General features: G+C 38.1%; 1 protein-coding gene across 1 annotated transcript; it reads left to right on the top strand.

Annotated features, from left to right (window-relative positions):
* The first annotated feature begins 2,429 nt into the window (after positions 1-2,429).
* On the top strand, positions 2,430-3,601 carry LOC135937328 (major royal jelly protein 1-like). The gene is made up of 3 exons (XM_065480477.1): positions 2,430-2,693; positions 2,981-3,216; positions 3,265-3,601. Exons 1-3 carry the CDS (start codon positions 2,430-2,432, stop codon positions 3,599-3,601), a joined length of 837 nt encoding a protein of 278 aa, XP_065336549.1.
* The last annotated feature ends 8,703 nt before the right edge of the window (positions 3,602-12,304 follow it).

Raw genomic sequence — 12,304 nt, 5'->3', positions numbered from 1 at the left:
GATCCATTCGACCAACTGTGGGTTGTAGACAATGGCAGATGGTTCTGTCCAGCAAAACTTTTAATATTTAACCTAGCTGACAATAACGCTATAAAACACGTACACGTATTTCCGGACACAGTTGTCTCGCATTTCCACGGCAAACGATGGCTGCAAGAAATGGTTTTAGATCAATCAGAGAATGATTGCTTTGCTTACATCGTGGATTATCATTCTAAGCATCTGGTGGGGTTTAGTTTGAAGGAGAAAAAATCATGGCGCGTGGAAGTCGAAGATTTTTACATTTCAGCACTCGCTCTCTCTCCGTTGAAAATGAGACAGCAGCTTTACCTCACTGAAGCCTTCTCCAAGAATATACTCTCAATTTCCGTATCAGACCTAAGAAAACGAGCGAAGATAGTGACGCCCACAATAGTGGCAATGAAGACAGCCGAGTCAAACAGGATGATCATGGACGAAAAGGGCGTGCTGTACTACGACCTTCCGGCCAAGAAGTCCATAGCAATGTATGACACGAATTTACCCTTGAAGGAAGAGTATATTTTTCAGGTACTTGAAATTAAAGATTATTTATAGCACTTACCCATGGAAATGACTATTGGTTTTTGTTTTAGGATGAAGGAGTGGAGGTGGCGAGGAATTCCTGGCCATTTTCTTTTACCATAGACGCGTCTGGAGATATGTGGCTTTTTGTTCGATATAATTCCATTCAAAAACCGCAAATGAGAATACTGAAGGCTGCAGTCGGCACAAGATCATACCTGTATAAAAACGTGACAGGTAATTCGAATATCTTTTTAATTATCTCTAGCAATATGGTTTCCAATGAAAGCAAGAAGAATGGTCAGTCAAATACTCGTGTTAATTTATTTTTCTTTCAATCTGTTATAACAGTCTCGAATGATGGCCTTTTCGGGTCAATCCATCAGGGAAAGGCCTCAAAATCATTCAAATCACCATCAGACCGAATCATTTCCAAAATATTTCCGTCCGGATACTTTTTGGTCAGAAATGGAACATGCGACATCAATAAACAACAAAGCTTGCTTGTGATGAACATTGTTTTGTCCTGCTGGAACCTGTTCAACCTCCTCTTGACTGCGGTATTCCTAATTATTTGGTATTGGAATATAAAAATGACGATAGAGCGCGAAGAATTGTACGCATCAACGCATGATTCGATGATCGTGCAGTACAGTGAACTATCCGATCAGATCTATGAAGAAATTGAACTTGATTACATCACAGATGATGAAATCAACTCGTAATTTTCATAGCAATATTCCTCTTAACTTCACAGTGTGCACTGAAGGTGGTTTATGTATTTAAAAATATTTTATTCTGTTGACATTTACGGAAATTAACAATTTTTTTATTTAAAATGCTTGTAGATGAGTAACCTCATACAATATGTTGTTATCTATATGTACAATTGCTATATACTTCCTCGCCACAGATTTACTATTCATTTTTAATAATACTCTATAGTGTTTAGTAAAATATTTTATCTGCCTTCCCGTTCAGCGATCACGTTAAGTACCGTATGACTTGCGCAGAAAATTAAGTGCCAAATTAAAATATAAACATATGCGAATCGTCCTGCAGCAGCAAGATATCCACTTCATTGAACTATATATGGCTTGAATGTGAATTTTTGACTCTCAATAAAATTCATGCATTAAAATAAAGAAAGTTTTGTGGTTTTTTAATTAATTAAATGTACCCAATAATTTAATCAGTGGGGATAAAGGGATTTTCTTTCTAGCGTTAGACGCTGCTGAAAAATATTTTGTTGATTCTCAATGATAGACCTTTTTACCGAACAATTAATGATCTCAATTAAGACAAAAACAGTAGCTTTATTATTATTATTTTATAGCCTCAGTTTTTATATATATGGTAGGAAATAGGAATTTATGACCATATATGGCTCGAAATTCGAACCAAGCTTTTATTTATGACGCACACACGGCTATGCTAAGTTGTGATAACGCCCCAGTGGCAATCAAACCACAGAAATATAGGCGATAAAATATCCACGCACTCGTATACACAATAAGCAAAGTTATACTGAAAACGTACTAGTATACAAAAAGTTAGAGTGAACACTTATTTTGCTATTTTCACAAATACCTGTAAAGGAGCCCATTAATTTGTCTCGTGTAAACACGGAGTGCACTATCTAATACTGTCTATAGCTATTATCACCTATCACGTGTTGAAAGTCTCATTATTTAGGATTTGTCTCCAAAGTAGTCAACTGCGGGCTCGCATGTGAAAATGTCTGCAACTTATCAAAGGAAACCGTGCCCGGAATTTCCGCCTACATTCCAATTAAAATTAGAACTATGCTATATAACTTATCAGAAATAGTGTAAAAAAAACCGAGAGAAAACAATTTCAATCGCTCGTTCAGACGGCGTTTTGCCATGGCTCCGTTCTGTGTGTTGGCACTGCTGCTCGGCCTCTCCGCGGCCTCTGCCCTGAATTTCTCTTCCGTCCTCGATCGGATAGGCTATTCCGGTGACTACAAGACCAGCAAAGTGGAGCCAAAGTACATCGCCTTGTACAAAGAAAAACTCTTCCTCAGCCTTTATAAACATGAGCCGAACATTATCTCGACTCTTGCGTGGCTGGATATCAACGCAACAGAAAAACCGCCACAGCTGAAGCCGTTTCCGTCGCCAGTACAGGTTAGTTCAAGATGGAATTTTATTTTCTTATTTTTTATTAATTTGAAATCATTATGTATCGATCGCCTGGTAATATGATTAAAATTCAATTTGATAGCGATGCAAAAGTCGCATGAAAAATTGACACATATTATTATCTCAAGAAAAGATATGACTCTAAAAAGAAAAAATCCGGAACCTTTATTACTCTATCCAAATCGTTTAAACTTTGTATTTTCTACCGGCGATCAAAGAGCTATATTAGAAATCAGCAGCAAGTAGGAATAATTTGATATTAATCTTTCTAGAGTGCAAGCGATTGTAGCGCCGTGCAGAGTGCGAGAGGAATTGCAGTCGACTCATCTGGTCGCCTTTGGGCTCTCGACAATGGTGAAACAACCTGCCCACCCAAACTTTTAATCTTCAACCTAACCAACAACAATAAAATCGTGCACGCTCATGACTTTCCGGAAGCGGTCGTCAATCATACCTCCGGCGGAAGGTGGCTTCACGACTTGGTTCTTGATGAATCAAACGATGACTGGTTTGCATACATCTCTGAATCCAACTCAAAAATTCTGGTGGTTTTCAGCTTAAGGAAAAATCAATCATGGACAGTTGATATCGGGAATAAATTAGTTGGAGCCCTTGCACTTTCTCCGATGGGAGCGAGAGAATTGCTTTACATCATCGTATCCCACTCATCCAAAAATATATTCTCCATGCCAGTGTCCGATCTTCGATCAGGAAAGAAGAAAATGACGCTCACATTGATAGGAAACATGTCCGCTAAATGCGACAAGATGGTCATGGACGAGCAAGGCGTTCTTTATTTCAATCTTCCAAGCACTCGTTCTGTTGCCAAGTGGAACACAAGATCATCCTTTAAGGAGCAACAGGTTTATTCGGTAATGGGTGTAGAAAATTAAAGCACCCTTTGTGCCAGTGCCAATCGATTGCTCAGGGTTGAATTAGGTTAGACAGCCAAATCACCCTTGGCAGTCAATCTTAATATTTCAACCCGCAGAAATCGATTGCCAGAGTCTTCAGGGGTACATGTTTTTATAATTATCTATGCTTGATATTTTTTGGGAAGACGGTGAGAAACAACTTGAGTATTACTTTGGACACCTCCGGGAATCTATGGATATTGGAGCATTCACTCAAAAATAATTCGAAACTAAAATTACTGATTGCTAAAGGTAATTTTCGTAATTTTGGTATCGTAGAAGATTTTTGTCATAGTAATTAAGTTGGTTTTATTGAAATTTATACAAATAATGTTCACAAGAGTAGCTAATAAAAGAAACACAAGTTTCATGCCAAAAAATACATACATTATTTTATTCACAGATACGGGAATGAGAACATGCGAGAACGACGCCAAATATAAAGGCCTGCTCATCTTGAACACAATTTTTTCCTGCTGGAACATTTTCTGCCTCTTCTCGATCGCATCCCAGATTCTTTGGTTTCGAAAAATTAAACAAATGCAACGTCGCATCGCCAAAAACAAGGAGTACGAGCAGATGTGTGCTGATACGCCAATCAACCGCGAGAGAGAAACTTCCGAGCCGATTTACGAAGAGGTCGGACCCGTGCCTTCCACTTCCGCGAACACCACAGTTGCTCAAATTCACTATTAAATCTACAACGTTTGCATTACTCCTCATTACTTCTAAACAAGTTAGTTGATTGCTGTTAATAAAAAATAATTGTTGAATATTTTATTAATCAATTTATTCAAGTGTGGCTTTATATGTTTAACCATAAGGTAATTAATAATTAATACTGTTATTGCATATGAAATGGAATGGATTTATTCCTTGCTTTTAGCATTTTATCTGATTTCCTGTTGATAAAGTTGAACGCCACTGCGCTTTGCGTCAGCTGCTTGATATTTTGTGGTGGAAAAGTAATAATGTAATTTTATTTAATTAATTAAATAAAATTTTATTTATAAAATAAATTATTTGATGTGTTTCTTTTAAGAACAAGCAGAAATTCTACACTGTGTTTGACGTGTTTTTATTTGACACAAAAGAAAGATATATTCGTTAAATTTATACTTAATTTTGTTTGCAATTGAATAAGAGCAATTTAAAGTTATTACATTACAAATAATGAGAAACACTGTTTAACCTTCACCTTCAAGACTTCCAATGCTGTTTACAATAATAAATTTTTATATTTATTAATGGTCACAGCAGCGAGATATTGCCCAGCGGCGGCGTTTGGCGCGGCTGACAAAATTTAAAACGTGAATTTTGATTGTTCCTAACGTCCCAAAAATCCGGATGACTTTTTTTCTCCTGCAATTTAAAATTTTGACCCTTTCTACGGCGGCTGGCGCGGCTTAGCCCGAAACACGGTGGCTGACGGCTGCCCAAGGAACCCAAAATTTGCCGGCTAGAGCGGCTGGCTGAGACCTCTAATTTTTATGGCTTTTTTATCGCAATCAGTATTTACAGGAAGGCCTGTAAATTGATTATTTCCGTTTGCGCTTATTGTTAGGACTTAGGAGTGAGCTGATCTCCTTTTTGTAAGGCGGTTTTACGGCAGAGAATGTCCGCTCGTCCGCTGTCTGCTGGTGGAGGGGAGACTAAAGGCAAAACAAAATTTATGGCTCCCGCCCTCTATATGCGGCCGTCTGTGCGAAAAATTCTCGAGCGCTTAGCTTGTTTAAAAAACAGCCTCTGGTGCTTATTTTTTAAATCACTTGTCTAGGACTAAAATTTAATTTGAACGACGTAACGAAACCTTGAAATTTTTTCTTTTTGATGATGTATGCAACCTGTGTACAGCTTGCATTGAGCCGGTTGCATACTTCCAAAATATCGGCTTGATTTTTGTAGACTAGAAAATAGAAAACCATTGTTTTTACAATGAGTTTTAAACAAATCTGTATAGAATTTGATGATATTTCGAGCCTGCGTAGCAAGAGCTCGTGATGAAGGAAATCAACATTGATTTACGCGCGCACAGTTAATTATAATACAGATACAATCAGAGCTAAGCTTGAAACAATCTTATCTTCTTCCTTTGCGTTAAGTGGTGTGATATTTCCGTTCCTAATATCGATATCCCGGGTGACAAATAAAATATTCTCCTTGTCAGTTGTCGAAGAGGAGTGCAAGAATTGAAACGAGGTTTCGTTTTTTGTGCAGGAATTACTTACTGAAACTGTGGAAAAAAAAGGTTGCATAATTGAGTTGAGCAATGTTTTCGCACTTCAAACTGGTTGCGCTGCTCGGCCTCTTTGCGGCAGCAAATTGCCTCAACTTCTCTACCGTTTACGAGTGGAATGGCCAGTTTGAAGGCGACTACAAGTCCAGCGAAATAGATCCTCGGCACATCGCGGTCTACAAAAACAAGATGATTCTCAGTCTGAATAGTCATTTTGGTTCTTCCTATCCTTTGACCCTCGCTTGGCTTCGAACTGATGCGCTAACTAAGTCTCCAAGACTGTATTCTTTCCAGTCATTGCAAAAACAGGTATGAACATTTTTATACAAGTATGGAAATTAAAAAAGTCGTTTCTATACATTCTCAAAAACTGTGCTTTTTCTTTTGCTGTTTCATTATTTTTAAAATCTAAGTAAAAGTAAATATACCAATCGCAGCAAATTTACACGCTTTTTCAGATGGACAGATATAATTGCATCACCGTGCAGGACGCCCAAGGAATAGAAGTAGATCCATTTGACCAACTGTGGGTTGTAGACAATGGCGGATGGTTCTGTCCAGCAAAACTTTCAATATTTAACCTAGCTGACAGAAACAAACTAAAACACGTGCACGTATTTCCGGACACAGTCGTCTCGCATTTCTACGGCAAACGATGGTTGCGAGAAATGGTTGTAGATCAATCAGAGAATGATTGCTTTGCTTACATCGTTGATCCTAAGTATCTGGTGGTGTTTAGTTTGAAGGAGAACAGGTCATGGCGCGTGGAAGTGACAATAAATACATACATTACAGCACTCGCTCTCTCTCCGTTGAAAATGAGACAGCAGCTTTACCTCACTGAAGCCTTCTCCACGAATATACTCTCAATTTCCGTATCAGACCTAAGAAAAGGAGCGAAGATAGTGACGCCCACAATAGTGGCAATGAAGACAGCCGAGTCAAACTGGATGGCCATGGACGAAAAGGGCGTGCTCTACTTTGACCTTCCGGCCAAGAAGTCCATAGCAATGTATGACACGAATTCGCCCTTCAAGGAGGAGTATATTTATAAGGTATTTGAGACAAAAAATGGAAGGTTGATGGAACAAGACTTATGATTTTTGTTTTAGGATGAAGGAGTGGAGGTGGCGAGGAATTCCTGGCCATTTTCTTTTACCATAGACGCGTCTGGAGATATGTGGCTTATTGTCCGATATAAATCCAACCGAAAACCGCAAATGAGAATAATGAAGGCTGCAGTCGGCACAAGATCATACCTGTATAAAAACTTGACAGGTAATTCGAATATCTTTTTAATTATCTCTAGCAATATGGTTATTAATGAAAGCAAGAAGAATGGTCAATTAAATAAACGTGTTAATTTATTTTTCTTTCAATCTCTGGTTAACAGTCTCGAATGATTGCCTTTTCCTGTCAAACCATCAGGGAAAAGACTCAAAATCATTCAAATCATCATTAGACCGAATCATATCCAAAATATTTCCGTCCGGATACTTTTTGGTCAGAAATGATTGATGATAAGTTGGTGTTATCGCTATTTCATAATAGATGTACTACGCTAGACCTTAATAAAAGCAGTTTCACGTCATTAAACATGCTAAAAATGTCTTCCTTGTTCACAGAAAAAGAAATCAGAACATGCGATGACGACGCAGTATATAAAGGCCTGCTCGTTTTGGACATAGTTTTGTCCTGCTGGAACGTGTTCTGCCTCTACTTCACCGCATCCCAGATTCTTTGGTTCCGAAAGAATAATTAAAAGCATTGCCATTAAGACCAAAAGGAGTACGCTAATCAACCGCAAAAAAGAGACTTCCGACTTCCGAGCCGATTTACGTAGAGGTCAACTTCCGCGCCAACAACAGTTGCTGAAATTCACAGTTACATTTAATAATAACTATTAATCCTTAATACTTCCCAAAGAGTAGATTGCTGTAAATATTTTTTTTGCTTAATTTTGATATTTTTTATCTTTGTATGCTTAACCAAGCCAAAAATTAAATTAAAAATGTTAATAAAATGGAATGGAATTGTTTCTTGCTCAGCATTTATCTGATTTCCTGTTGATAAAATTAAACGTCAGCGCCCTGCGTCAGCTGCGTGATATATTTATGGTGGAAATGTAATAAATATTTTTATTCAATAAATAAAATGTTTTATTTCTTTCCAACAATATTAAAAAATTTTACAATTTTATTTAATGTATATGGATTTAACCCGGAAGAATGACGCGTATCTTGAACTTGACGCAGCTGGAAATATGTGGCTCGTAGTGCAGCCAAAAGGTCGAGGCTGTGGTTGCTTTTAGAACTGCAGTCAGCGGCCAAAAATCATACACCCATGACAACAAAACAGGATATTTTAATACAATTCCGTGATTTGGTCAGATCAATTTTAAATTTAAACAATAAAAGTGAAGTGCACGCGAGCATAAGATTCATTTCCGTTTGCGATTAGTAAGCTGATAGCTTTTGTAAGGCGTAGTTTTGACGGACAGCCAATCAGAGGCGTCCGTCATTGGCCCCTCCAGCCGGCTAAAGTAGCGAGAAAAGCGGAGAATTTGCGCCATCTGCCAGTGAGAAGGGAAGACGACAGGCCAAACAATTTATAATATGGTCCCCTTATATCGCTTTTGCATCTGCGCGAAAAACTCTCGTGCGCACTTGGCTTGCTTAATAAACATCCTCCGATGCCCTTTTTTCTATTCACTTGTCTAGCACTAATTAGCAGTAAATAATGAAGAGAATTAAATTTGAATTTGAACTAAGTTAAAAACCTTAACATTTTTGATGGAGTTATGCAGCCTGTACATAGCTGGCATCGAGCCGGTTGCATAACTTCAATTTGTTTTTTCAATGATTTTCAAACAAAGCCGCAAAATTTGATGATATTTCCAGGTTGCGTAGGAAGTGTGTCTTGCATTCCTCTGCTTTGTCTCTCGACTCGACATATTATGCTGGCTTTAAATTCATTGGGAATGTTCTCAGAATTTATCATCTTCCTATCAATATCAATTTTCATTTTCCGTGGTATCAATGGCGAAACTCTATAGTGAACCTTAAAAATTTTAGCACTGCAAAGAATTTCAGCAGTTTATATTATTGAATTATTTTATTTTATTTAAAATTGTATTTTTATCTACAGCTAAGAGTTGGTGATAAATGAACCCCACATTCTGATTCACACATGCACAATTAATTATAATACAATTAGCGCTATAATCTTAAATGATTTTATCTTTTTTCCTTGTGATATATAGTGGTGTGATATTTCCGTTCCTTATATAGAACGTTTTAAATAAAACAACTTCCTTGCCAGTTGTCGAAGAGGAGTGCAAGAGAATTGAAACAAGGCCTCGTTTTTTGTGCAGGAATAACTCATTGTCTTACTTGCACTGCGCAAAGGAGGTTGCAATGTTTTCGTACTCCAAACTGGTTACGCTGCTTGGCTTCCTCACGGCAGCCCATCACCAGAACTTCTCTACCGTTTACGAGTGGAATGGCCATTTTGATGGCGTCTACAAGTCCAGCACAGTAGATCCTCGGTACATCGCGGTCTACAAAAACAAGATGATTCTCAGTCTGAAAAGTCATGTTGGCTCTTCCTATCCTTCAACTCTCGCTTGGCTTCGAACTGATGCGCCAACTAAGTCTCCAAGACTGTATTCTTTCCCGTCGTTGCAAAAACAGGTAAGAATATTTTTAAACAGCTATGGAAATAAATAAAATATCGGTGGATCTGGAAAAAGTTCACATAATGCTTTTCGTCTGTTAAAATTTATTCCTCTACAAATTTTAATTGATTCAGTTGATATACTGAACCCTATATGGCAGTCTGTGAATATGTCGGTGTCCGCCAGTCCTATAGTAATATAGCGTCTAGCGTCGTTAACGTAGACTCGTGACACTCTCTTTTGCTGTATGCACGCGGCCCGGCCTCTCGCACCTAGCTCGGCTGATTACATTAGCTGATAGTTCGCTTAATTGTGAGCGGGAAGCCGGGGTGCGGCCATATACAGCTCCATCCCAATTACATGCTCCTCCAGAAATCTCCCTGGTTATTTTCAATTACTCATTTTAATGTCTTATTGCGTTAGCATAACTAAAAATGCTCACGAAAAATTCTAACGCTTTTCTGCAGGACGACAGAGGAAAATGCATCACCGTGCAAAACGCCCAAGGAATTGAAGTAGACCCATTCGACCAACTGTGGGTTGTGGACAATGGCGGTATGAACTGTCCAGCCAAACTCTTAATTATCAACCTAGCTGACAATAACGCTATAAAACACGTACACGTATTTCCGAACACAGTCGTCTCGCATTTCCATGGCAAACGATGGCTGCAAGAAATGGTTTTAGATCAATCAGAGAATGATTGCTTTGCTTACATCGTGGATTATCATTCTAAGCATCTGGTGGGGTTTAGTTTGAAGGAGAAAAAATCATGGCGCGTGGAAGTAAAAAATACGTACATCGAAGCAGTCGCTCTCTCTCCGTTGAAAATGAGACAGCAACTTTACCTTACTGAAGCTTCCTCCAAGAATATACTATCAATTTCCGTATCAGACCTAAGAAAAGGAGCGAAGATAGTGACGCCCACAATAGTGGCAATGAAGTCAGCCGAGTCAAACAGGATGACCATGGACGAAAATGGCGTGCTATACTTTGACCTTCCGGCCGAGAATTGTATTGCGATGTATGACACGAATTTGCCCTTTAAGGAGAAGTATATTTACAAGGTATTAGAGGCAAAAATTGAAGATTGCTAAGAGGCTTCTGCTTATGCAAAAGACTTTTATGATTTTTGTTTTAGGGAGAAGGAGTGGAGAGGAATACCTGGCCATTTTCTTTCACCATAGACGCGTCTGGAAATATGTGGCTTTTAGTTCAATATAAATCCAATCAAAGACCGCGAACAAGAATACTGAAGGCTGACGTTGGCGCTAGATCCTACCTGTATAACCACTTATTGACAGGTAATTAAAATCAAATTTTTTGTAATACTTGCTAGCAATATTGTTATTATAAAAAGCACGAAGAAAAATCTATTAAAAAGCGAGTTAATATATATTTTGTCTTCAAACCAAGAGAGGACAACCGCATGGCCAGCTCACCCAATGTTTTCTGAAGAAATTCTTAACACAACTCTAGGACTCAATCCTGTCGAAAAAGGAAATGGAACCTGTATGATGGCAAAATACCCAAGTTTGCGTGTTTCGAACATCGTTTTGTCTTGCTGGAATGTCATCTGCGTTTTCTCGATCGCATTCCAAATTTATTGGTTCAGAAAAATGAAAATGTCGCAAGACTTGATCGTTGAAAAGGAAAAGAAGCGTGAAGATGTGAGCGTTATTTCTGTTGATCTTTCAGTCAGCAACGAAGGTGAAATATCCGAGCCGATCTACGAAGAAATTAAACCAGTGGCTATCACTGTGGCTGCCGAAATTCACCAGTAAAAATACCAACATGTCGCAGGACATATTTATATCTATATCTTTATGTTTTTAAATTTGTTTTATTCTTATTTATAAATATTTTATGTTATCATAATTTAAGAGATAAAAATAAAACTTAACGATAAAAACAAATCCTATCCAATATTATTAATTATTTAGTACTTCCTTACTTCCTGGGGACTGGTTGGTTTCAATAACAAAATGATGATACGCAAAAAAAATCCACTGCGCAATGAAGAGTACTTAAATTTTTACACAAAATTCATTCTTCAATAATAATTTGAGGGTTCTAGAAAATTACAATATTATATTGGCACCTCGGCCACATTTATCGGTTTTTGCGATTTATTCAGATCAGCATTGGTCGCGCCACCTGAGCTCAGGGCCAGCAGAGATTCCATTTTTTAATTTCGTTGCCTTTCCACCCCAAAGTTGGCATACAGCTTAAAAGATGCAGAGTGAGCGGCGCCAGGAAACGGTCGTCGCTTTTCATCAAAATTTTAGCGTTGGGGATGAAAGGGGATGGAAGTGTGCACCTTCTAAACCCTTCAGCTGCTCTGAAGAGGTCAAGACGAGTGGCGGTTTTTGCAATTCTGACAGTTAGAAACTGAGTATACAAATCCCAAAATCGCTCAAAAAAATCGAAAATTGCTGTGGAATTTCTTGAAAAAAACTGAAAATGAAACCACTCCAAAATTTTCAGCCTGCTTATTTTGATTTGAATTTGAATTTGAAAAGAAAACCGATTTTTTTATTATTGAAATCCTTTCCGGTCCTTTGCCGGTTAAAATGTTTCTTGTTTTTTGATATAATTTTTAATCGATAAGCCAAATTGAACGAAAATAATTAAACACTTTCTTAATTTTCTTGAAAGAAAACCGAAATTAAATTTGCGGTAGGAATTAAATAAACAATCTCGGTTAGCTGGACGAGTTTGGCCGCTGCCGCCTCTGCGCGGGCGAGTGTTGAACTGACAGCGAGGAGAG

The sequence above is a fragment of the Cloeon dipterum genome, chromosome 2 (genome assembly GCF_949628265.1).
Source record: "Cloeon dipterum chromosome 2, ieCloDipt1.1, whole genome shotgun sequence".
In the NCBI taxonomy this organism is placed as follows: Eukaryota; Metazoa; Arthropoda; class Insecta; order Ephemeroptera; family Baetidae; genus Cloeon; species Cloeon dipterum.
Note: the sequence above shows the minus strand (reverse complement) of the source record. Positions and strands in the feature narration are given on the sequence as shown.

Coding starts and splice junctions, on each gene's coding strand:
- LOC135937328 (XM_065480477.1), top strand. CDS start 2,430: ATGGCTCCGTTCTGTGTGTTGGCACTGCTGCTCGGCCTCTCCGCGGCC. Junction 2,694..2,980: donor CGTTTCCGTCGCCAGTACAG/GTTAGTTCAAGA, acceptor TAATCTTTCTAG/AGTGCAAGCGATTGTAGCGC. Junction 3,217..3,264: donor GATGAATCAAACGATGACTG/GTTTGCATACAT, acceptor GGTGGTTTTCAG/CTTAAGGAAAAATCAATCAT.